Source organism: Sus scrofa, chromosome 1, assembly GCF_054392235.1.
Source record: "Sus scrofa isolate SSC_HxYL_T2T_F1_AM1 chromosome 1, Sscrofa_HxYL_maternal_Yorkshire_Landrace_v2.0, whole genome shotgun sequence".
NCBI classification, from domain to species: Eukaryota; Metazoa; Chordata; class Mammalia; order Artiodactyla; family Suidae; genus Sus; species Sus scrofa.
Genome location: NC_139383.1, coordinates 124,090,649 through 124,118,467, shown reverse-complemented (window position 1 = coordinate 124,118,467; position 27,819 = coordinate 124,090,649). Strand labels below are relative to the sequence as shown.

Genomic DNA, 27,819 nt, shown 5'->3' with positions numbered 1-27,819 from the left:
CTGGGGCCCAGCCTTAAAAAGACCAAAAAAAAAAAAAAAAAAAGATTTCACAAGTCGAGTCATTCCTCATAGTAACAGCAGCTTTTCAGGAGTAGATTTGTTGGTGATGGAGAATTGTTGGAATTAGTAATGTTAAGAAGACTTAAAACTGACTGTTGGATCAAATTTTGAAGCTCTCTAAGAGATGATTCACTCATGAAGTAGCATGTGAAAAGGGCTTGCACAGTGGCTGGCACACAGTAGGCATTCAAAAAATGTTTGAATCTGAATCTTGTGATCCAAGAAGGAGCACATTGGCAAGGGTAATAAGCCATCAGCTGCCTTCAGGGTAAGCTGGGCTTTGCGAGTTGTTTGGAGCAGAGGTAAAATAAATTGTTTTGTGGGAGGAATGTCTCATTTTGAAGTATGAGCAGTAGGCAGTTTTAATTTCCTGCTTCTGTTAGAAGTCCAGAGAGAGTTAGATTATGCAGAGGTAACTTGGCACGGAAAAAAGTCATTGTTTTTTTTGCTTTCTGTTCCTTTTGTAAAACTTGCTAATTATATTTTTGCTACTCAGTGCTGTTAGGGAATATTTTTTCAAAAAGTAAGTTTATTCTTTTGTAGACTTATTTCAGGAAAAAGTAGTCTGTTCAATAATGGCTAGAGATTAGACACTATCCTGGAAAAAAAGGTGAAAAAAGAGGTGACCACAGATTGAGTATTATATGATAAGGGATTGATGTCAGTTTGGGAGGTGTAACAGGAGCTGAGAGATGGAAACAAATGAAGCAAGAGCTGCAGAATGCTAACAGTTGTTGAAGCTAGATAATGTATATAAAAAAGTTTTCATTATACTGTTTTTTTTCCAATTTTGCTTGCATTTGAAAATTCCCAAAATAAAGTTTCATTTTTATTTTTAAAATTTTTTTATTATGGTTGATTTATAGTGTTGTATCAATTTCTACTGCACAGCAAAGTGACCTAGTTATACATTTGTATACATTCTTTTTCTCACATTATCCTCCATCACAAGTGATTAGATAGAGTTCCCTGTGCTGTACAGCAGGATTTGGAAGTTTAATTTTTTAATTTTTTAATTTTTTTTTTTTTTTTTTTTTTGCTTTTTAGGGCTGCACTTGTAGCATATGGAAGTTCCCAGGCTAGGGATCAAATCGGAGCTACAATTGCCAGCCTATGCCACAGCCACAGCAACGCAAGATCCAAGCCGAGTCTGCGACCTACACCACAGCTCACGGCAATGCCAGATCCTTAACCCACTGAGCGAGGCCGGGGATCAACCTGCAACCTCATGGTTTCTTGTCAGATTCATTTCCATTGTGCCACGACAGGAACTCCTGGAAGTTTAATTTTTAAAAATATGTCCAGTGTAGAATGTTTCAATTCAAAAAGTATTACATGCCTAACTATAGGCCTGTTGGTTCTTCTGGGTTTTGTGTTACTCTTAATTGTATTCTTGAAAATGCAGCCAGTGGGGAGGAGGAGGTACTCACTCACTAGATGTGAAAGCTAGCATTAAAGGGAAAGGGAGTGACTTCAAAGTATTAGAACTCTGCCAAAAATCTTAGAACTACATAATACCATTTCCACAGAAGCAAAAGAGAAATGACATTTCCTCATCTCCTGTTCTTCTAATGTTGGTTAGCACCTCGCATAGGTGGTTCCTTTGTATTCACAAAAGAAGGACTCAAAGGAATACTCATACCTTTGCAGAAAGAGTTTCACAGGGCCCTGCTTATCAAAGAAGTTTCTACATTCAGACAGAAAGACTGCTCACTTTGGAGAAGACATGCTTTAAGAGTATGCTTACTAATAAACTTCATGAGGGAGTTCCTGTCGTGGCTCAGTGATTAACAAATCCGACTAGGAACCACGAGGTTGCGGGTTCGGTCCCTGGCCTTGCTCAGTGGGTTAAGGATCCGGCGTTGCTCTGAGCTGTGGTTTAGCTTGCAGATGTGGCTTGGATCCTGCGTTGTTGTGGCTGTGGTATAAGCCGGTGGCTACAGCTCCAATTCGACCCCTAGCCTGGGAACCTCCATATGCCACAGGAGCTGCCCTAGAAAAGACAAAAAATAATAATAATAATAAACTTCATGGAAGTCTGCCTTCAAGATATCACTGTGGGATTTTTTTCCTTCTTTTTGGCCACACCCATGACATGCAGAAATTCCCAGGCAAGGGATCAAACCAGGGCCACACAGGAGCCCACCCATCCACTGCAGTGACAACACCAGATCCTTAACCCACTGCACCACCAGGGGAACTCCCCTATAGCATTTTTGAAAATGGGGGTTCTCTTTATGGGAGCCTATAAAATCCTAAAAGAAAATCATTCCTATTTCATGTTTGTAATTATTGAAATACTGGATATATTAAAATGACCTTTATTTTAGCTGGTTCTTTCCATAGTTCTTCTATTTGCAGGAGGTCTTTCTTTATTGATCTACAACCCAGATCTTCCTCCTTTGTTAGCTTTCCATTGGCTGATGCAGGATTCAGGAGAAAAAGTTAAAGAAAAAAAATTAGTGAAAATGAAATATTAAGATGGTAGAATTTCCCTCTGTACTGATGATTAAAGAAGATTGAGAAACTGAAACGGCTAAGATTACCATGTTTTTGTAATTTAATAGTACATAGATAGTTTCTTTTTTCTCTTTTTAAACCAGAAAGATTGGGCTGATTGTGTTGGCAGGATGCATTTGATGAATGACTGTCATTATCTTCTCAAACCTGTATGACACTTTAAATATAGAAAATGATAATTAAATTTTCAAGAGACCATGTTGAGATGATAAGATTTGGGACTTGTAAAAAAATGAGCATAACAGTTGGCTAGTGGTGGCTGGTGTGTTTTTATTGACCCAGGAAAGAAATAGAAGCATCTCAGGTTTTCTTTTACTTTATTTCCCTGTAAATCCCCTCATGTGCCACTCCCTCCCCCCACAATTAATATATTGTCCAAAATGTTGGTAATGACTCAGAACTATTCAGGTTGCACAAAGCATTTAATGAAATCTTGTCTTAGACAAAACACTAGAGAGGATCATAATTAATGTCTCATTTTCTGCCAGTTGCTATTGATTACTCATTCAAGATCCCTTTGTTCTCAGAATGATAACAACTGTAGTTTGCATCCCTATCTAATGAGATTCTCAGGATAGAATTCTTTAACAACTTGCTGATAATTGCTAACATATCCCTGGAATTTCAATGTAAATGAATTTGCATAATAATAACAATTATTTCACAAATGTCGGTGTTTTCCATATTCAAGATTTATTACAGTGTGTTTTTAAATCATTTGTAGAAAGTTAACAGAAGACTGATACATTAATAAAGACCAGCATTTATATTTTGCCCTAAGTTCCTCTTCACCCTCTGAGATTTTGATTTTAATTGTGACTTGGGGTCAGAAGCTTCTTTATCACATTTCACTTCCCTGTCTCTGGATCTTCAAATGGACTCACAGCTGAAATGTACCGTGATGTTTCTAAATTAAAAGAACAATTGCAAATATGATAATACTATACTAATTTTTCTTTTAGAACAGTTTTGTTTATCCCTCAATGACAAAATAAGTCCATAGTATAAAAAACTTGAACTGAGAATTTTTAACAGTTTATGTGCTATATTTTATGATGATTGTGTTTTGTACCTGTCTGTATCTTTTATTAGTAAGCTCTCCTCTCAAATCTGGAAACAGCTGTTTGCCTTTATATTTTAAAATAGCATACCATTTCAGAGGCATAAAAAAAGTTAAGGAGTTTTGAAGAATGTAGAAAGAGCAGAGGTTCCAAGAGTTCATATTAAACAGTTTAAATTTTTTGAACTGTGTGACTACAAAATTAGGTACTCTGAACCTTATTTTTCTAGAAAGCAAATTAGTGATAATTTAGTACTGCAGTTTTTTGTTTTTGTTTTTGTTTTGGCAGCACCCGTGGCATATGAAAATTCCTGGGCCAGGGATTGAACCCACACCACAACAGTGACCCAAACTGCTGCAGGGAACTCCAGTGTACTTCAAATTTTTAATCATAAAACGAGGATAATAATTTTTAACGTTAGGTTCTTATTTAATCTAATTATGACTAGATGTCAAAGTATATATAGTGCAGCATTTGGATCAAGCCTTTAAATTGTAAAAAGTTGTTCTGAGGAAGCAAACTGTGTTTATCAAGATTTCAGATACTTCCCCTTTTTTTCTGCATTTACTTTTTTTTTTTTTTTTTTTTTGCCGTTTCTTGGGCTGCCCCCTCAGCATATGGAGGTTCCCAGGCTGGGGGTCTATTTGGAGCTGTAGCCACCGGCCTACACCACAGCCACAGCAACTTGGGATCTGAGCCACATCTGCAAACCACACCACAGCTCACGGCAACGCTGGATTCGTTAACCCACTGAGCAAGGCCAGGGATCGAACCCGCAACCTCATGGTTCCCAGTCAGGTTCTTTAACCACTGAGCCACGACAGGAACTCCTGCATTTACTTTTAATGTTATAAAATCTGTACTACATATATTTTTGTTGTTCTTTTTCTTCATCCCTTTTTTTCTTCCTGCTGCTACTGTTTGCTCGCTCGCTCTCTCTCTCTCTCTTTCTCTCTCTCTCTCTCTCTCTCTTTTTCGGCTGCTGCATTCAGCAGCTCGATGTAGGTTCTCAGTTCGCAGAACAAGGATTGAACCTGGGCCACAGCAGTCCTAACCACTAGACCACCAGAGAACTCCATTTGGTTTTCATATACTCAGTTTCTTTTCTTAGTAGACGGCAACTTTCTGAAAAGTCAGCCAACATTGTACTGTAGAAATACATGAGAAATTTCCTCTTTGATGATTTGCCAAATAAAACAACTTTAACTCTTTTATCAGCCTCTGAAACCACTGGCTGCAGAATCCTCATTCAGATACTTTCTCTTTTAAGGGTAAAGAATATCCAAACCACTGCAATGTGATTTTGAATCCTCCTGGCTACTTAGCACTATTTTTATATAGGATGTTTTCCTGTGTTCCTATTAAATCACATTCACAATACCTTCCAATATAATTAAGAAAAAGTTGCATTAATAAATGATTTTGACCATGCCCATTACTTTTATATCTCTTCTTTACATTTTGGTCGGGATCACCATGAAGACTTACACTGAATAGCCTTTTTAGGTTCACATTTAGAGTCAAGGCTTCTAAAGCACATGAAGAAGGAGAGAGAACTTAAAAAAAAAATTATCACATAGGCTACTAAAGTTCCATTTATAGAAATAGGAATTCTTATTAGGCCAAAGGTTTGTTGTATGTAATTCAAAATGAAACTTACTATAAATTTTATTATAATAATCTAGGCTCTCTCAGTGTTTCAGGGATAACCCTTTATTAATTATTCTTTGGTGATTTGATACATTTTTCACAGATGGAGGGTCTAGATGAGTATAAAAGAGGTTCTTTTCTCTAAGCCTGTGTTAAGAAATTTAGTGCTGTGTCATTTCGGAATACTAATTCTGCTTTGAATAAGACAGCTTAGCAGAATAAAACTGCTTTGCCTAGTTCTATATCCTCCGGGATACTTGAATATTCTTTTCACCTGAGATACCTCCAGGACAAGATCAATAATGCTTCTCATTTGTTTCAGACAGGCAGAAAAATCAATATGAGCTGATACGTAGTTTTATTTTAGGAAAAAAATTCATTTGTTTATTATTATATGCACATTAGTTTTAACAAAATGTTCTAAAGAATCACATAGAGGGAAAATATATGGTTTTGTTAGTAGTAGAATATCAAAAAATTGGGCTTATATAATTTAGCTCTTAATTTTTTTAAGTCATATTTACCATTAGTTCCGTGAGTATTATTTCTTAGATTATCAAGTCCTGTGGAGAAAACTATGTCTTAAACTTTTGTTTGTTTTTTTGTTTTTGTCTTTTTGCCTTATCTTGGGCCGCTCCCTTGGCATATGGAGGTTCCCAGGCTAGAGGTCTAATCGGAGCTGTAGCCACCGACCTACACAAGAGCCACAGCAACGTGGGATCCAAGCCTATCCCGAATCTGCAACCTACACCACAGCTCACGGCAACGCCAGATCCTTAACCCACTGAGTAAGGCCAGGGATCACACCCGCAACCTCATGGTTCCTAGTCGGATTCATTAACCACTGCGCCATGCTGGGAACTCCACACTTTTGTATTTTTTATAGCACTGAACATTTCATTTTAGTTAACAGGATAAAATATCATCGTGTGTTCTTAAAAAGAAACAATTTCTCTTATATTTATTTTGCCTAATCATTTTGATGATGATTGAGATAAAACAGGGGGAAATGGTTATTTCTAAGATTAGGACAGATGAGTAAAGAACGACTTCCCTTTTTTGGCTTTAATATTCTCTGTAGGAGATTCCATCATGGCACAGCGGAAATGAATCCCACTAGGAGCTGTGAGGTTGGGATTCCGCCCCTGGCCTCGCTCAGTGGGTTAAGGATCCGGCATTGCCATGAGCTGTGGGTGTAGGTCACAGACATGGCTTGGATCCCACGTTGCTTTGGCTGTGGTGTAGGCCAGCAGCTGCAGCTCCAATTAGAGCTTTAGCCTGGGAACCTCCATATGCCACAGATGCAGCCCTAAAAAGACAAAAAAAAAAAAAAAATTCACTCTAGAAAAAGAAGAAAGGGTATTTCCTATCCATAATTCCTCCAGATTATAATTCACAAAATCATTTATTGGTTACTTATATTTTTTCAAGTTAACCTTATAAAATGGTCATGGGTTCCTGGAATATTGTATGAGTCTTACTGAATTGAAGAAAGAGCCCCTTAAACAGAACTAGATTGAAATTAGGTTCCACTGCTTGTTATCTGTATAACATAAAATCAATGTATGTAATACTTAGTAATAAAATTATATTAGATATTAACTGAGATGGTACGGCTAAAAGTGTGCTAGTGGATCCTTTATGTTCTGATATTCTCCAAGTTTTTATTTTGAAAAATTACAGGCTCACAGAAGTGCCAAAAGAGTACAGTGAGCATCCATGCACTCTTCATCAAGGTTCATCACTTAACATTTCACATCGGTGCATACAGATTTCTTTTCTGCCACTTAATATGTATCTGTATATGTTTGTATGCTGTATTCAGGTTTATGCACAGAAATATAGACACTTGTGCTGAATCATTCTGAGAATAAGTTGGCATTTTTCTGTTTATTCTTGATCTGGGTTGATAGAGTTTGAATCTGTCACACTCCTCTTTGGATTTAGCCTCTAATTGTCAACCCATTCTCTAGGGACCTGTCTGTTCTCTTTTTGTTTCCAACATTCTTTCTTACAGTAGTTGGGAGTTGTAACTCAGCCATCCTGGATTCAGGGCAGTTGAGGTCTCTTTACTTAGAAAGAAGAGTTTGTGCCCAGGAAACAGAATTGAAAAAATGTCATTTTCCTTATTCACATTCTTTTGTGATATTTAGAATATGATAATCTTATGGGGAAAGAAAAAATGAAATTGAGTTTTTATTTTCTCTAGGGCCTTCAACCATGCTACCCACTTTTACTTAAGCCTTGTTTTTTTCTTTCACTTCTCCCAGTAATAACCCTGTGAGCTAATTCATAATGTAACTATATATAGAAAACAAAAGAGATGCATCGATGTCAGATCATTGCCCAGGATCTCAGTCAGGATTTGAACTCAAGGTACCTAATTCCAAAGCCCATACAATTTCCAGAATATCAGAGTTTTTGTAGACATTTCATCTACTTTTAGGAATATAAGAAATACATTTTCTATTCATATTTTAGATTATTTTATGCCTCCGTTAGTCTTTATTATGACTATTACCTAACATCTTTAAAGAAATAACTCACTGGCTACATTTTACTCATTTGAAAGTTTTATCTTTATTTTACAGCTTAAGCAGACAGATTTCTTCATCATCCTCCAAACTCAGTCTTTTGTTTTTCCTTCAAAGCATTATATAAAGGGTCAACTAACATTTTCTAAAAAGGACTACGTAGTAAATAAGGTGGGCTTTCCAGACCATACACCTGTTGCAACTATTTAGCTCTTCTATGTAACCCCAAAACAGCCATAGCCAATAAATACATGAATGGGTGACACTGTGTTTCAATAAAAGTATTTTCCAAAACAGGCCCAATTTGACCTCTAGGTCATGGTTTCTTCACTACTAGTACTAATCATCATCTTATATGCTCATTAGAATTTACAAGTCAGGGAAATATTAAAAGGAGAGCTGTTAAGAGACAAATGAATGCTCATCTCCTCTTGTGCACTTATTTGTTTATGTTGGTAGAGTGACCAATTTCATATGTGCCTTCTACTTGAGAAAACACAGATGAAGTAATAAACACAGCAGGCACTTCAATGATAATCAGTTTTGCACTGAACAGGGAACGTCCTATTAAAAGACTAGTGATGTTTTGGATATGCCACTTTGGCACAATGGAATCAGTGGTGTCTTTCCAGCACTGGGACACAGGTGCAGTCCCCAGCTTGGCACACTAGGTTAAAGATCCAGTGTTGCCACAGCTTCAGTGTAGGTCACAACTGCTGCTCGCATTTGATCCCAGGCCTGGGAACTCCATATCCTGGCCCAAACAAGGAAAAAAAAAAACAAAGACTAGTAATGTTTGAAGGAAAATTTCAAGGTACATGACCCCTGCCCTCAAACATGTGGTGATAATATGTTCCATCTAGCATACTTTAGCCATATTCTGTTTGCTATTTGCGGAATGTTGAATGTGCCTGGCACAGGCAAAAAGAAAAAGAAACACAAAACAGATGTGACAATGGAAATTTCAGTATACCATGTGTGGGAGACTTAATTCCTGGGTCACACTACTCTCACACAAATAGCATAATCAGGAGATGAATTTATAATGGTTTATTATAGCAATAGAAATGGTATATGTGCTATTTACTTTTATATTGATTTGGTCGTTTTTATCATTTTTCCTAGAGATTATTATCTTAAGGGGAACTATTTCTCTTTCATGTCTGTTAATCACACCTTTCTTTCCTAATCTGTTGAACCTTGTATTTGTTGGAATTTGTGTGATTAATGCTAAATAATCACATTGAAATTATGCAGTATTTTCATATACATATCATATTGTCTGGTGATTGAAATCTTCTCACTTTTCCCCTTTAAAAAAAAAAGATATCACATGTATTCAAAGAATCATTTAGCTTTTGATAAGTCTGAAAAATGTCTTCTTAATTACAAACATTTCAGAAAGATGCATTGATCTTTGGTTTACTAAATATACTGATTACTTCATGTGTATACCAGCATTGTAAATAGGCTTTTGTAATATCAAATGAAAATAAAAAGACAATACAGCAAAACACATGAGATGCACTGGTCAGAAGGAAGTTTATAGCTTTAAATGCCTTCATTAAAAAAGAAGAAAGATCTTGGTTCCCTGGTCGCACAGTGGGTTAAGGATTCAGCATTGTTGCTGCTGTGGCACAAGTTCAATCCCTGGCCTGGGATATTTCACATGCCATGGGCATGGCCAAAAATAAAAATTAAAAATGAGTTTCCATTGTGGCTTAGCAAGTTAAAAACCCAGCTAATATCCATGAGGATGTGGGTTCGATCCCTAGTCTCTCTCGGTGGGTTAAGGATCCTGCATTGCCGTGGCTGTGGTATAGGCTCATTGCTTCAGCTCCGATTCAACCCCTAGCCTGGGAACTTCCATATGCCATGGATACAGCCCTAAAAAGACCAAAAATAAGAAAAGAAAAGATCAACAAAATTGAAGCTCCTGCTGTGGCACAGTGGGTTCAAAATCGGACTGCAATGGCTCAGGTCACTGCAGAGGTGCAAGTATGATCTGCAGCCTGGCACCTTGGATTAAAGGATCTGGCATTGCCACAGCTGTAGCATAGATCACAGCTGTAGCTCAGATCCAATCCCTGGCCCAGGAACTTCCATATGCCTCAGGTGCAGCCATAAAAACAATAACCAAACAAAAAACCGAAAGAATTACTACCAACCTTAAAAAATAAAAGAATACTATGAACAATTGTATGCTAAAAAATTAGACAATCTAGAGGGAAAAGACAAAGTTCTGGAAATATACACACTACCAAAACTGACTCAAGAAAAAATAGAGGAGTTCCTGACGTGGCTCAACAGTAATGAACCCAGCTAGTATCCATGAGGATGCAGGTTCAATCCCTGGCCTCACTCAGTGGGTTAAGGATCCAGCATTGTGGTGAGATGTGTAGGTCACAGAAGGACTGCTGTGGCTGTGGTGTAGGCTTGCAGCTGCAGCTCCAATTGGACCCCTAGCCTGGGAACTTCCATATGCTGCAGGTACAGCCCTTAAAAAGAAGAAATAGAAAACCTTAACAGAACTAAAACAAGTAGATTGAATCAGAAATAACCCCCCCAAAAAAGGAAAAGCCCAGGACCAAACGGTTTCAGTATTGAATTCTACCAGTCATTTAAAGGAGAATTAACACCAGTCCTTCACAAATGCTTTTTTTTTTTTTTTTTTTTTTTTTTGCCTTTTAGGGCTTTACGAGCAGCATATGGAAGTTCCCATCTAGGGGTCTGATTGGAGCTGCAGCTGCCAGCCACAGCCACAGCAACCGCAACCCAGCATCCAGGCTGCTTCTTTGACCTACATGACAGCTCACAGCAATGCTGGATCCTCCTTAACCCACTAAGCGAGGCCAGGGATCAAACCCACATCCTTATGGTTACTAGTTAGGTTTGTTACCGCTGAGCTACAATAGGAACTCCTCAAACATTTTTTTAACTCATTCAGTGAGGCAAGAATTACCCTGATAAAAATCAGACAGATTTTGCAGGAAAAAGGAAACTACAGACCAGTATCCTTTTTGTGTATTAATATAAAATTTCTCCATGAAATACTAGCATGCTAAAAATCAGGCAGCTTATTAAAAGGATTATGCACCACCATTAAGTGAATTTTTTTTTCAGGAATGCAAGAGTATTCAAAGCATGTGAGATTTGAACATTCTATTAATTAGAATGGAGGGGGAAAAAAATACTTGATTATCCCAGTTGATGTGGAGGCATCTGACAAAATCCAACACTTCTTATGATGAAAACACTTCACATGAAGTGTCACAGGAACTCCTTATTTGATAAAGGTCATTTGGGAAAAAACCAGAGCTAATACCGTGCTCAATGATAGAAGCATGAAAGTCTTTCCCCCTAAGATCCAGAACAAGACAGGGAATAGTTCCATTGTGGCGCAGTGAGTTAAGGATCTGGCATTGCCACAGCTGTGACATAGGTTGCAGCTGCAGCTCAGATTTGAACCCTGGCCCAAGAACTTCCATATCACATGGGTGTGGCCAAAAAGAAAAAAAGAACAAGACAAGGATGTCCACTTTCACTGCCTCTATTCAACATTTTACTCTAAGTTCTAACCAGAACAGTTAGCCAGGAAAAAGGAATAAAAGACATCCAGATTGGTGAGGAAGAATTAAAACCATCCCTGTTTGCAGATGATATGATCTTTATATATAGGAAATCTACAATAAAACTGTAAGAGCTAATAAATAAATTTAGCAAAGTTGCAAGATTCAAGATCTATACACAAATCATTTTATTTCTTTACACTGATAATGAGTGAACAAAAAATAAAATCAATAAAATTATTTAATGCTACAATAAAACAGCATCCAAAAGAATAAAATACTTAACAAATTTAACTATAGGATGCAATGCTTATACACTGGAAACTGCAAAACACTGCTGAAAGAGATTACAGAAGACCTAAGTAAAAGAAAAAATACTCATCGTTCTTCTGTTGGAAAATTTTTAATGTCGTTAAGATAGCAAGACTCGTCAAAGCAGTCTAGATTCGGAGCAATCCCTATCAAAATTCCATGGCATCTTTTTGCAGAAATGAAAAAGCTGATCTTCAAATTTATATGTAACTTCAGAAATCCCAAACAGCCAAAACAGCATTGAAAAAGAAAATTGGAGTATGCACACTTTCCTATTTCAAAACTTAATTTAAAGCTACAGTAAAGAAGACAGTTTGGAATTGGTATAAGGAAGACATATAAACCCATGTGATAAAATGAAAGTGCAGATTGGAACCCAGCTATCTATGGCTAATTGACTTAAATTTTTTTTAATTGAATTATAGTTGGTCTACAGTGCCATGTTAGTTTCAGGTGTACAGCACAGTGATTCAGTTATGTGTATATATTCTTTTTGAGATTGTTTTCCCTTATAGGATATTAAAATATACTGTATAAAGTTCCCTGTGCTATATAGTAAGTAGGTCCTTGTTGGTTATCTTTTTTATATATAGTAGTGTGCATGTTAATCCCAAACTCCTAATTTATTCTTCCCCTCGCTTTCCCCTTTGGTAATCATAAGTTTCTATGTCTGTGGATCTATTTCTGTTTTATAAATAAGTTAATTTGTATCTTTTTTTGGGGGGGGGGTCTTTTTAGGGCTGCAGTCACAGCATATGGAGGTTCCTAAGCTAGAGGTCTAATCAGAGCTGTTGCTGCCAGCCTATGCCACAGCCACAGCAACGCCAGATCCGAGCCACATTTTCGACCTACACCACAGCTCACAGCAATGCTGGATCCTTAACCCACTGAGCGAGGCCAGGGATCGAACCCGAAACCTCATGGTTCCTAGTCAGATTCATTTCCACTGTGCCAAGACGGGAACTCCGTTTGTATCTTCTTTTTTATGAATCTTTTTTTAATTTGCATATGAGCAATATCGTAATGCTATTTGTCTTTCTCAGTATGACCAATTGAATTTTTTTTCCCCCTTACTCATGGCCTGGGCCAGGAATTGAATCTGAAGCACAGCTATGACCCTAGGCCACAAACCAGAGCTGAGGTTTATTTCTCAGTATGTTTATGATTCTCAGTAACTGGAGGGACAGCTACTAAGAGTATGGTGATAAATATGTGGTAGGAGGATAGTAAATGTATTAGAAGATCATGGCTCTTTTCATTTGAGAGCAGCTTTTCAAGTGTATCCAACACCCTTTTCAATTGAGATCTTTTTCCCTTAGCTACCAGAAAGCTTGGAAACAAATGCCAGGTTAACTTCATTTGCTTCATCATAGGGTCATTGACTTAGTAGGTCAGGGCTGCTCAATCTCTGGATCTCAGTGAAGTACTTGACAGTCTCATGATATCGCTGACGTATACATTAGTGTACTCTCTTCAGCCTTGTTATCCTGAGTTCTGTTTTTGTTATTGCGATTATTAAGCCTAGATATCAGAAAGGCTAGCAAATACATTGGTTGACAGACTCAGAATCTAAAAAGGATAAAAATAGGAGTTCCTATTGTGGCACAGCAGAAATGAATCCTACTGTGAACCATGAAGCTGTGGGTTCAATCCCTGGCCTCGCTCAGTGGGTTAAGGATCTGGCATTGCCATGAGCTGTGGTGTAGGTTGCAGACACGGCTCGGATCTGGCGTTGTTGTGGCTGTGGTGTAGGCTGGCAGCTAACAGCTCCAGTTAGACCCCTAGCCTGGTAACCTCCATATGCCATGGGTATGGTCCTAAAAAGACAAAAGACAAAAAATAATAATAAAAAAAAGGAAAAAATAGATGGTTATTATGGGTCAAATACAACAAAATGAATTTCGTCAGAGATAAATGGTAAGTCTTGTACTTGGAACCAAAAAAACACATACTGAAAAGAAAACCATTGGAGGACTATGACTTAATAGCAGTGTATGTGATAAAGAGTAACAGGGTATGATTACTCTTAACCTCAATATAATCTACCTAGGACAAATGGGTTGTTTAAATGTAGTGTCAAAAAAACTGAAAATTATTCTTCACTAATAAGGCCATGTCTGGGGCGTTGTCCTCCATTCTCTTTTATGAGAGACTTTGACAAATAGAAAATAAATCTAAAGGTTTGGGTCAGAGATGTTGAGGACTTTCAGACTATGTCATGACACAGTTGAAGAAAACAGGAATGGCTAGTCTTGAAAAAAGTGGCAATCTTCAAACAATGAGAGCTCTCCAAAAAGGAAAAAGAAATGGGAAAAAGAATAGAGTTGACTATTCAATTCTTGTATGGTCATGAAAGCATTCAAGTGAAGACTGGGTGGCCATTTTTCAAAAATAATCCTTTTTTTTTTTTTTTTTTTTTTTTTTTGTCTTTTGCAGGGCTGCACCCTAGGCATATGGAGATTCCCAGGCTAGGAGTCCAATCGGAGCCTTAGCCGCCAGCCTACGCCAGAGCCACAACAGCATAGGATCTTAGCCTCGTCTGTGACCCACACAGCAGCTCACGGCAATGCCAGATCCTTAACCCACTCAGCGAGGCCAGGGATCGAACCCATAACCTCTGGTTCCTAGTCAGATTTGTTAACCACTGAGCCACGATTGGTAACTCCTCAAAAAATATTCTTAACAATTGAAGAGTGAAACTACATAGTAGGTACAATGTCTTTCGACCCTAATATTGTATGGATCTACACAATTGCTAGAAAACAGGTAGCATGAGGGTGGGGGAAAAAAGAAGAAAGGTTTAAACTAATGGTCTAATAGCGTCCAAATAAACACTTAGATACTTCCTAAATTCAAGACATTGTTGAATTTACTGCAAATAATTCAGAAGTGATGACATTATCTGGCTTGAGTCTGTAATCAGTAAGAAGGTAACTTGTTTCCTTGGCCTTGTTTTATAGTCTAGTCTCCTGAGGCAAGATCTTGGGCTTGGAAGCCCAGCACAGCTCTCTTCTTCAGGAAAACCTGGGACACCATACTACTCATTCTCTGCTACAAGTTCCAGGAGAAGACCTCTCCCTGACTCTGCAGCACTTGGTAAGTGCATCACACAACAAATTCCGTCTTATAAATGTTTCTCCCCTCCCCTGGTTCTATGCTTCTGGCCACACTTTTAATTAAATGAGAAGAATTTGGTTTCTTGGGCATCATGATGATACTGGGGCTTATTTGCATAAAATAATGTATCAGGTATTTAATAAACAATTTAATACTTTTATTTGGTCATGAACATAAGAGTAAGTGGATGGTAAAAAAACAAGACTTTATTTTTTTTGTTTGTTTGTCTTTTTGTCTGTTTAGGGGTGCACCCGCGGCATATGGAGGTTCCCAGACTAGGGCTCTAGTCGAACCTGTTGCTGCCAGCCTATACCAGAGCCACACACAATGCCAGGTCCAAGCTGTACCTGCTACCTACACCACAGCTCACGGCAATGCTGGAGCCTTAACCCACTGAGCGAGGCCAGGGATCAAACCCGCAACCTCATGGTTGCTAGTCGGATTCGTTTCTGCTGTGCCACAACGGGAACTCCAAAAAACAAGACTTCAAAAATGGGACTAGTTTTTCCTTTATTTAATGTGCTAACATTAATATCGTATTCCTGACTAAAACTGATATAACAGTGAAGAGTTTACAAAGTGGTTTTATAGTATACATTTTCATCCCATTAGTACAGCAGTCCTTCTGGTCAGTGGCTGTAATACTAGCTTTAACATAAAATTGTCTCAAAAGAGGACACATCCATATAACTAGTAGTGGTTTATGCAGGATAAAATTTAAGATTTTCTGACTGTTCTTTGCATATTAATTGCTTCTACTCCCCACTTTTTAAAAGATTGAGGTAAAATTAACATAAAATTATTAAGGTGTACAATTCAGTGACATTTAGTATATTCACAGTGGTGTGCAACCATCATATCTAGTTCCAAAATATCACTTCAAAAGGGAACTCAGTAACTATCAGACATGCAGCTGTCATTTTCTTTAGCTTCCTTCTTTTATGTCTTATACACAGCCTAACCAGCCAGTTCTGTGTTGCTGCGTATAGCAAGCCTCAGGTATACTCTGACGTCTCATCCATTTGTGTTTAAATGTGGGAATTTTTGGTTATTACTACCAAAGAATCCTTAATATAAGAAAATTGAGGGAGTTGCCATAGTGGTGCAGCGGAAGCAAATCCAACTAGGAATAATGAGATTGCGGTTTTGATGCCTGGCCTCGGTCAGTGGGTTAAGTATCCAGCGTTGCCATGAACTGTGGTGTAGGTTGCAGACACAGCTTGGACCTGGCGTTGCTGTGGCTATGGTGTAGGCCAGCAGCTACAGCTCCAATTCATTCCCTAGCCTGGGAGCCTTCATATGCCGTGGATGCAGCCCTAAAAAAAAGACAAAAAGCCAAAAAAAAAAAAAAAAGAAAAGAAAAGAAAAAAGAAAATTGAAGTTGTAAAAGCATGTTTATATTAAGGATAGGCCAGCTTCTGAAAAAACAGAGTCCAGCAAAAGAAAATGTGCCCAGTTATTTATTCCACAAATATTTGTTGACTGCCTGTAGTTATAGATATAGATCTACCTTTTGTCACACTTATGTTTTAATAAAACATCTTTAGCCTTTGGGTCTAGAGTATGCTTGAAGCATAATGATGGATTGTCATATTAGGCAGAAGGAGCTCTAATTAGTTGTGCCCACCTCTTGTATTATGGGTGATTGAGTATATATTACTGTTGGAGTAAGCCCTTGATGATTTAGACCAACATATTCATTGTTATTAAGGAAATGTTAAGTTAAAGTCTTCTCCATTTCCACTTTTGTTTCTCACCAAATGATTTAGTTAGGGTAAGAACATTGTGAGGCAGATGTGTTGGTGTCACTCTAGAAAACTGTCTTGTTAGTGTGCTCTGTGAGCGCACACTGTGACAGAAAGCACTAATATAGACCAGTGTACTATTACTAAAAGTTCAGGTAGGAAATGAACTATTGAAATATCTAGGAAGGGGCAGGGCAGGAGATAGACTTCATAAAAACTCAAGCTTTCCAGAAATTAAAGCTTATGTATTCTTCATTTTCATTTGGATTATGATAATGATTATCTTTTCTATGCCAAGTGCTGTGTTATAAATACTACATCTTTACAAAATTCTGTGAGGTTCTCATGTTACAAATAAGGAACCAAGACCCAGGAAGCTAAATAACTTATCCAGGGTTTGGTGTCCAGGGAGGGCCACTCATCTCCTGTGTGAATACCATTTAGTGGCTTATTATTCCATTCTTCATCGTTATTTCTCAGTCTTGGATGCTCTTTCTTGGCATTGCAGTTATTCCCAAAATCTCTGAAAGGACTTAAGAGATCATCTCTGCCAACCTTAGCATCTTCGAAAGCTATTCAGATGCTTTAGAAAATTAACATTCTGCAAAACAGTATCTAACTTACTGATTTATAATAATTTTGCCACAGATTTTAACATAAGCCTAATAATAATGGCTAAAATGTGTCAGTTTCTGTTAGGCATTGCACTGTGCATCTTTCTGTATTATCTTTACTGCAGTAACTCCAGGAGGTTATTGTAGGTAACTGAAGTCGCTCACGTTCACACAGCGACTGTGTGATGGAGCTGAAATTTGAATCCTGCCAGCTTACTCTCAACTGTTATGCTTTGCAGCCTCCCAAAATGAGCTGTGAATCCCAGATTCATGATTCTGAACCCAATGATTTGTATGTAATTGTATAGATTAAAGATGAAGTTTAAAATATAAAAGGGAAAGTTCCAGTTGTGGCTCAGCAGTAATGAGCCTGACTAATAGCCATGAGGATCCGGGTTTGATCCTAGGCCTCTCTCAGTGGGTTAAGGATCCAGCGTTGCCTTGAGCTGTGGTGTAGGTCACAGACACGGCTCAAATCTGGCATTGCTATGGCTGTATCCTAGACTGGCAGCTGTAGCTCTGATTCAACCCTTAGCCAACGAACCTCGATAGGCCATGAGTACGGCCCTAAAAAGCAAAAATATGTATAGATGAAAGAAAATTTTCCATTCCCATAACAGGGGAAAAAAAAGAAAAACTTTCCTAATCTAAATAGCAACATTTTGGGATACTGGTAATTATCCCAGAATAGAGGGATGGATTCCAAACTGGTAGAAACAGTTCAGTTGACTCTCTTGATCTAGAGTGTGTCTTTAGCTCAAGGGATACTGTGTTAGTTGTGAAGAGTTGGGTTTTTGAAAAGCCTCACAGAGAACAAAAATTTTGCCTGAAAGTTTTATAAATTTAGAGTATGCCAGATGTTGCTTATCCTTGAAAGGAAATATAGGCCTCCTCTTGAGGTCGGTACTTATAGGCTAATGGGTGGTATTTTTCTCTTATATTGTATAAAATTTTCCCACATGCTACTTAAAAGTTGATTTTTTAGCTTTGCAGCCTCCTGAGATACTTACTATAAAGATTCCCAGCCTAATTTAACTGGGTTTCATTCTTTTTTCAATAATTACATGTTTTATTGTGTCATATCACTTATGACCCAGGAAAATAGCATTTTTACAGTTCTCATTTTTACAGTTTTCAAAAACATTGTAATTAATATCAAGTTTCTTATGTATAAACTCTTAATAGTGAACCCCTTTGAAAAAACCTGAATTTGAGGCATATTTGTGTAATATTGGAAAGCTGCACTTAACTATCTTTTTTTTTTTTTTTTTTTTTTTTTTTTTTTTTTTTTTTGCTTTTGCTTTTTTTAGAACCACACCTGTGGCATTTGGAAGTTCCCAGGCTAGGGGTCGAATCGGAGCTGCAGCTACCAGTCTACGCCACAGCCACAGCAACATGGGATCTGAGCCGTGTCTTTGACCTCCACCACAGCTCACAGCAATGCTGGATCCTTAACCCACCGAGCAAGGCCAGGGATAAAACCCACATCCTCATGGATACTAGTTGGATTTGTTTCCACTGAGCCACAACAGGAACTCCCCATCATTTTTTATAATAAATAAGATAAACATCTTTTAAATTTTTAATTTTACCAATACCAAGTGAGGCTGGTTAGGCGTATGAAAATACGTTCTCATTTTTATATTAAAAAGAATTTACTATTTAGAAATATATATTTCTTACAAAGAAAAATACTTTATCTAGTTATCTCTTAGAAATAAATATAAACATCCAAGGATAGATTGTACACTAATCAGTACTAAAGTTGCAGGCATTTTCTTTTGCCATACCTTTGGCATGTGGAAGTTCCCAGGCCAAGGATCAAACCCATGCCACATCAGTACCTGAGCCGTAGAAGTGACAACACCAGATCCTTAACCTACTGAGCCACCAGTGAACTCCTAAAGTTGGAGTAAATGTTCTTATAGAATACCTATAGGATAATGTTTTACATGACAATGCCTGTATTTAATAGTTTATGTAGCATACTTAGGATATTATTATAACCTTAATTTTTCAGTTATTAAATTTTATTTCAAATTTTTAACATAAGTTATGGAATAGCATTAGCTTTTAGTCTAATTAATATGCTTTTAAACCTAATTCTCAGTGTGATATGGACACTGAATTTGTATCTGTCTTAAGCAGTCATACTATTAAACTGACCTGTTGCACCAAATGTCGCTCTGCAAATGAAACTGAGATAAATGATGTAAAGTGCCTAGTATGGAGCATTGCACGTGATAGATACTTAAGAAATAGTCATTCCTTTTTCTTACATGTTTATTCGTTTTATTTTCTCTCATTTTATTTTGTTTGCTGTCATCTTCCCAGACCTATTAGATATGTATTTCAGGATATATCATTTCATTAGGAATACCCATTTTGCTCTGGAACCAGTTAGAAAGAAAGAGGTCCCCATCCCTGTATTCCCTTGCTTTTACTCTTAAATGTATTGAAAAACAAGAAAGGCAATAGGGGAAAAAATTCTTTCCTGCTCATTTGAAGTCTGAACTTTTCTAACATCAGTGCTAATGAAATATACTGTTTCCCATATACAGATCCATTACAAGCAAAGAAAGTCAGAAAGGTCCCTCCTGGTTTGCCTTCTTCTGTAAGTACTCATTTTTTTGACTTTGTGGTAAACAAAGTGGTTTCAAGTATTCAGTACTTGCTGGCTATAAGAATGCATTCAGTTGGTAACTCTTCACATGGTAACTCTTCTCTGCTTAATGGGATCATTGATGGAGTAAAATCCAAATTCAGTGTTAGGATTTTAGATTTCTCTGCAATGATTTGTAGCTTACTCATATGCTTTTACTCTATGTCTCTGTCATTTGAATTCCCCTCTTGGGAAGAGGACTAGGCCGGTAGCTGTCAAAGAAGATCTCCTATACAGGTCTTTTGATGTTTAATTAGTCATTATGTTGCTGAACAGGAGGACAGACAGAGATTAATAGCTGAGAATCTTAGAAATTTACATTTGTAATAATCCCAATGGAGCTAAAGACATTAAGATTCGGAGGACATGTTCAGCTCAGCTTGCCTCAGTAGGACTGAGGTTATTAATATGCATAAATCACCAAGTCAGATGTTCATTGTGAAGCCCTTGTGGATTTTAAAGGCTTCATTAAGCCTTTCCTAACTTCAGCCTAGCATCAGGAAAGCTTTCAAGCAACTAGTTTGTTGATCCCTCTTTGCTCAAAAATGTATCCTTTGAGAATAAAGAGTTTGCATGAAGGAGGTTGGAAAGGTTTGGTGAACAATCATTAATGGCCATGATAATCTAATGCTGTAGGGGTGTTTATGCTATTAAATATACTTTATTCTGTTAAAGAGTGAAAGTATTTGTAAATGAACCTACATCATAAATCCACCTACAATTTAAAAATCCCTGGTGTGAGGAGGGGAGATTTTTTTTTCCTCTCCTTTTGCGTAGAACAAATGGGGAGTGGGAGCTTTTGGATCGAGGCCCCATGCCTTGTAGGGTACATCTCTTTGTTGTGTAAATGGATGTTGGGCTTTTATTTGGCAGTACTTAACACATGGGCGCAGGTGCTGCTGGATGAGTCACAGCTCATCGAAGTATACACTGAATGGAATATCCTGCTTGGCAAGTAGTAATCTAGAAGGAGCAGCATGGGTCTGAGCTTTTTATTTTTTATTAAGGCTGAAGTAGAGATATCATCTTTTTGGTTGTTTGCTTTCCTTCTTTCCTGTGTTCTTCCCCCGCCTTCTCTTCCATTTGATACACAAAAACTCAAATTCGAAATCCTCTTTGAAACTCAGTTCCAGATGGATCTGACTCTTATGCAGCCTAGGGCAGCTGTGCTCTGAACCTGCAGCTTACCTGGAAGGTTGGATTGCAGCTGCAGGCATTCTTAAAAGCTTTTGCTTGCATAAGCACTTGGACCCACTAGAGGCTGAATAGCTGCTTGATAAACAAAATGAACACAATGCTACAAATCATTATTCCAGAAGACAGGATTTTTTTTTCAGCAACAGCTAAAAATAGTTGGGCAATTTACATTTTAGCAGTTGTGTGCTCTGCAGCGGTAGGTAGTTCAACAGTATAACATGATTTCTGCGAGATTAACAGAAGTCATATTTTAAACTGACAGAACTGCTAACACGTAACTGTGCAATTTTTTGGGGTAATTTATTGCTATCATTCTATAAGAGTAATAGAGGTTAGATTGCATATTAATATTTAGTAGAACTAAACAAGTTTCAAAAATACCAGATTAGTAAATGAAAAATTAATCTCATTTCTTTGCCTGGCATTAATTTTAAGAAACAATATATTTTGGATGTTTCATAGCTCTTTCATTTTTTTTTTTTATTTACTTTTTTGTCTTTTTAGTGTTGCACCCGAGGCACATGGAAGTTCCCAGGCTAGGGATTGAATCAGAGCTGTAGCTGATGGCCTACACCACAGAAACTCCAGTTCCAGGCCATGTCTGTGACCTACACTGCAGCTCATGTCAACACACTTGACCCACTGAACGAGGCCAGGGATTGAATCCGCGTCCTCATGGATACTAGTCAGGTTCATTACAGCTGAGCCATGGCAGGAACTCCTAGTTCTTTCGTTTTTAAAGCAAAGGACAGAATGGATAAAACAGCCTGGAAAGAGAATAAACACTGGAGATCATTAGTGGTCCTTACAGTCCTAATCATAAAAGCATGTACTACCAGGAGATAGTAGATCTGTATTTTATCTCAGGTATTAAGGATGAGCCACTGAAAGGAAGAAAGAGACTCAATTCTGATGAACTTTGATTTTTTTGAGAGCCATTAGGCAATTTCACTGGTCCACCCTGCTTATATAGTATTACTAGCTTCTTTGTTTGGAATTTATTAGCTATTTGCACAGACAGGATAGAAATCATTATTTTTCAGTTCTATACTTAGCATCAAGCATGATCATACTGTTTTGGAACCATGCTGAAAATAGTATTTAAACACATTTAGGAGTTCCTGTCATGGCACAGTGGTTAACGAATCTAACTAGGAACCATGAGGTTGTAGGTTTGATCCCTGGCCTTGCTCAGTGGGTTAGGGATCCAGTGCTGCCATGAGCTGTGGTATAGGTTGCAGATGCGGCTCGGATCCTGCGTTGCTGTGGCTCTGGCGTAGGCTGGCGGCTACAGCTCCAATTAGACCCCTAACCTGAGAAGCTCCATATTCTGCAGGAGTGGCCCTAGAAAAGGCAAAAAAGACACCCCCCCCAAAAAAAATTGAATGTTATTAAGGATATATGAATAATAAATATATTTAATTAATTGAAAATATATTTTAAATTAAATGCTATGTTGAAATACTAAGTTTTTAAAAGAATTTTTTAACCTTAAAAACAGATACTTTAGGAGTTCCCGTCGTGGCACAGTGGTTAACGAATCCGACTAGGGACCATGAGGTTGTGGGTTCAATCCCTGGCCTTGCTCAGTGGGTTAAGGATTTGGCGTTGCCGTAAGCTATGGTGTAGGTTGCAGACACGGTTTGGATCCCGCGTTGCTTTGGCTCGGGCGTAGGCCGGTGGCTACAGCTCCTATTCGACCCCTAGCCTGGGAACCTCCATATGCCGTGGGAGTGGCCCAAAGAAATAGCAAAAAGACCCAAAAAAAAAAAAAAAGATACTTTAATAAATGATACTGTAATAAACTGAAAACATTTGGGACTTCACTACTTATCTTTTCAGTATCTAAAACAAATGGGAATTTAAAATAATGGTTGTTCGATTTGGATGCTTTTACTGAAATGTATGTAATTTATAGGCTTTTTAATAATGTGAATTTTTTTAATGGATATAAAAATGAAGAGTTCCCGTCACAGCTCAGCAGAAATGAATCTGACTAGAATCCATAAGGACACAGGTTCAATCCCTGGCCTCGCTCATTGGGTTAAGGATCTGACATTGCTGTGAGCTATGGTGTAGGTTGCAGATGCAGCTCGGATCTCCGATTTGACCCCTAACCTGGGAACTTTTATGTGCTGTGGGTGCGGCTCTAAAAAAAAAAAAAAAGACCAAAAAAAAAAAAAATGAAGATGGACTCTGTGTATGTTTTATTTCATGATCATTTGTGTATCTTACTTCCCAAACTAGACACTTAACAATAACATCTCAGACTTCACAGTTTGCTTCTTGTCTGATCTATCTTTAATCATCTGTGGAATACATGTTAGCCTTTATTAAAGGGAGAGTGAAAGATCTAGGTTAGTGTTGCACTCGTACTACAGAAAACAATAGGCAGGGTTACTTATAATGCAAAGCACTGATAATCTACCATTGGTTGGAGGCCTTTTTTTTTAAAGCCATACTGTATATTTAGGGATCACAATTAGAAACATCAGCTCCTCTATTTCTCTGCAGAACAACTGAATTGTAACTTCTGTCTCTGGATGCAGATGCGATAACAGTGTATTAACATGATTGAAGCAGAATGGTCAGTAAAGTTAAGAAAATGGTCTGATCAAATCTGTTGGCTTAATTATTGATTAATTATATGACCCTGGACTTGTTAGTAAGCCCTTAGGAAGTTTAGACTGGAAAATTTTGAAGTTCCTTTCAGGTCTAAAATACTACGTTCTTAGGGTTTTAAAATTAATATGTTCAATTTACAACCCATAATGGGCATAGTTTTCTTCCTCCTGATGAAAAAAATAGTGTTCTTAATTTAAGCACATTATGTTTTCACTTGTTTCTCTAGACAGGTTGAGATATTGCGTAAGGTGCACTTTTGTAGCAACAACAATAAAAATGATGCCTGGACATTGAATTCAAACATACACTCACATCGTCCTTGCCTGCGAGGTAATTACCATCTACTGTGAGAAACGCATTTAATGGATTACATGTATTTCAGTAAGGCAAGTGAAGTATATGCCAAGTAGTCTGGAAACATAGAGTAGGTAGAACTCACCCTGCCTTGGGAATTACTAATTAGCCTCAGGAGTTGAGATTTGAACTCTGTCTGGAAAGATTAGGTTAAAGGCGTAGGCATGTGAAACAGTAAACGTGTTCTCAGGCCGCCTCTGAGTTCCATGCCAAATACAGCTTTTATGCTTTTCCTATAGCAGACCCATTCTCCCACTCCAGAGAAGGACTGAAGAACACGTAAAACTGGCTCAGATGTGAAAAAGGACAAATTGTCATAGCAGCCTGCCCTGGATAAAAGCCTGAAGTATCCTGGCCAATAGAAAATAGGCATTCATGGTCATTAAGGTTACATGGGGGTCTTTCTGAAGGCATGGGTATACTTTCATGTAGGGGATTTTACTTCCTTTTTAGGGTTCCTGAGCCTTGCCTCTCTTTCTGTAATCACTTACTCTCGTCTTGTTGTTTTTACACCAGCTGTTTTTCATCTATATCACATTTTTACTAAGATAAAACATTTAAGGGAATGCTGAAGCACTGGGTATGGACTGGGGACAATCGCAGGGTTTTTTCCCTAGTTGTTGTGGGAAAAATGGAAACATTTGTAATATATTTGTTAGCATCCTTTATAGCCTCCATGTATCTTACCTGTGTGAGGATCTATGCTAACCATCATCTGTATCATCTTAATCGTTAATCTTTGCCACACAGATTTATAAAGTAGCTAATATCCTTCCCTTACAAATGAAAAAATTGAGACACAGAAATATTAACTTGCATAAGATCACACAAACAGCCAAGATTATAACCTAATTTAATACCAAAGACCATTTTCATTTTATTTTGAATATTAAAACATAGTATCTATCCTGTTTTACTCATAAGATATCCTGGTTAGTATGTTAAATTTAAAACAGTTTATTCTGTCAGTTATGTTTTTCTTGATCAAATTTATTAATTGGCTTTGTTGTTTTTAAGACCTACCACCATCTAAAGGGATGATATAAAAAAAAACAGACTTCCTAATCAAGCAGATGGGGTTTATCTGGCCTTAGCTGCTTTTTATTTTGTAACTTTAGAGAAATTGCTTTTAAGTTCTATGAATACTGAGCTTTTATTTGTAAAAGGAGATAGTAATGCTTATCTCAAATGATAGTACAGTGTTATGTGCCTAACATGTGCCTGGCGTATAATAGACGCTCAGCGAATGTTTTTTCTGTATTTTTTCTAGTTACTACCACTACAGCCTGATGTTTAAAGGAATTTTAGTATTTTTTTGCCAAATTTTGTTAAAAAACAAAGGAAAGTTTGAAAACATAATAAAGGATAAATAGTAGAATAAAAAGGTATTTACTTGCGTATATAATGTATATGCCTGGCACACAGTAAGTAGTAAATTGTAGCTGCTATTGTTGTTAAGAAAACAAGTCTTATTTTCACAAAAGGAACCTATGAAAAGAGGGACATTTTGTTGAATCAATTCCTGCCTAGAATTCATACTAATTATTTTTGTTTTCTGAACTATCAGGAGTCTGTGGGGTTATTTTTTCCTTTATTTTATCATTGGTTGAACATTGTGTGTGTATGTGTTTTAGGGGCGCACCTGCAGCACTTGGAGGTTCTGAGGCTAGGGTTCCAACTGGAGCTACAGCTGCTGGCCTATGCCACAGGCACAGCAATGTGGGATCCATGCCGTGTCTGTGCCCTACACCACAGCTCACGGCAACACCGGATCCTTAACCCACTAAGCGAGGCCAGGCATCAAACCTGCGACCTCAGGGTTCATAGTCATTGGTTGAACATCTCTATGGCCTTCTGAAGCATTTTTCAGATGGAGAGAAGTTTCTTTGTTCTTTATTCTTTATTTCTTAACCTGATGTTAGTATTTCCAAACATACTTTTTTTTTTTTTTAACTTGCCAACTTTTACAAATAGATCTTTAAAAAAAAAAAAAAAATGCTACAAAAGATGCAGTGAGCCACAGGGGAAGTCCATCTGTAGAAGATGCAGAATTTTGAAGTAAGAAAGAAGCAAGACACTTTCAGGATTTTTATTATCAGAAAGTAAACACCTAGACAAACTTCAGAGCCGCAACTGTGGCACATGAGAGTTCCCAGGCTAGATAGGGGATCAAATCGGAGCTGCATCTGCCAGCCTACATCACGGTCACCGACATGCAGGATCCGAGCTGCATCTGTGACCTGTGCCACAACTTGTGGTAACACTGGATCCTTAACCCACTGAGCGAAGCCAGGGATTGAACCCACGACCTCATGGATATGACTCAGGTTCATTTCCACTGCACCACAATGGGAACTCCTGAAAACATCTTTTAAACATCATCATGCTCTGGATCAAAATGGCATGTCTTAATCATTTTGAACACAACTGGTTTGCAGTCCTATACATAGGGTGATAACATAATCTGTTTGTTTCTTAGTCAAATACATGCCATTCTTTGTCCTCTGTAATGTATTATAGTAATGTCCTTTGTCTTCTGCTTATTTATTTTCCCCCAAAAGCTATACGTTTATCACATTATTTCTTGCTTTAATTTTTTGAGAGTTAAACTCAAAGTGTATTTACCTCCCCAGCCATCAAGAAAAAAGATATGTTTCTAATTCTTCTCTCATAAAGGACTTTATTGTTGAGATGAACCAAAGCAGCTCAAACACCACCTTTTCTTGCTTTGCTGCAGACAGGTACAGAGTTCTATATCCTTTGGATTGGTAATTGACTGAAGTTCAGGAAATGATGCCTTCCTTTCTCCCAAACTTTTATGGGATTTTAATTTGTTGGGGATGGCTTTTTTTAATTGATGTGAATTTTTTGTCATTTTTAGTATTAAATTTGCTGTTTTAGGGTCACCCCTAGAGATGATTTAAAATATTCTGAGATGTTTCTAAACCACAAAGACCACAAAAGATGTCCAGTGATCTAGCATTTTCTTGTACATATTAAAGGAATGAGTAAGAATATTAAATAGGAAGTCACAGTTTAAATTCTGAGTGTGGCTAAAGTGAGGATTTCTTTTAATAGGAAAGAGGACAGATACAACTTTCTGGGGCTGATAGAAATGAGTACCTTGGAAAACTACCACTTCAAAGATTAATGGTTATCTGAACGAGTAAGAAAAAGGTCAAGGGTTAGAAACTAGAGAAACTGTTAACCTCCATTTTATCCATGAAAATAGTGAGGTGAACAACAAGAAGAGAACTCTGAAAAGGAATGCCCTCTGGAAGTCAGTAGGAAGCTAGGGTAACAGTGTGTTTGCAGACAATTATATGAGGCTCTTAAGTAACAAGAATCCTAGTGATTCTAGAATAAACAGTATTTACATGCAGCACCAGCCAAACTTTATAAGTGAACACTCCCTGAACATGAGCTGGCTATGTATTGCTTAGCTCCTTTAGTAAACAAGCCCATGGGGTACACAGCTAGGTACTTAAGAGTTTCTAATTTCTGACTGTTAGCTAAGCTGTCTCTATTTGAAGGCTACCTTGATATATAACATTTCTTAAGTGGCTGATTTTTTTTCTCTGACCTCATGCATGGGTAGTCTAGCAGAAAAATCTTAGTGTGTAAAGGGAATGATTCTATAATCCATTCCAAACTTATATTCAGTTTGGTCATTGAATGAAAGATTTTCTTCAGACATTAATAAGAAGAAATAGCTACTGTTTATGCTGACAGTAACTACTGTTCAGAACAGTGTCAGAATTGTGTCAGTGTAGATAATGGGCTTTTAATCCATAGTTCT

General features: G+C 37.6%; 1 protein-coding gene across 17 annotated transcripts in view; it reads left to right on the top strand.

Moving 5' to 3' along the window:
* Positions 1-27,819, top strand: part of TCF12 (transcription factor 12) — a 372,042-nt gene that overhangs the window by 263,946 nt on the left and 80,277 nt on the right. For all 17 annotated transcript variants that reach the window (XR_014810871.1, XM_021094715.2, XM_021094708.2 and 14 more), the window contains 2 exons: positions 14,667-14,802; positions 19,744-19,796. Coding sequence is in view for 16 of the 17 variants with exons in the window: in XM_021094715.2 (XP_020950374.1) it covers positions 14,667-14,802; positions 19,744-19,796 (189 nt within the window). In the remaining variant the exon portion in view is untranslated. The remainder of the gene's footprint in view (positions 1-14,666; positions 14,803-19,743; positions 19,797-27,819) is intronic.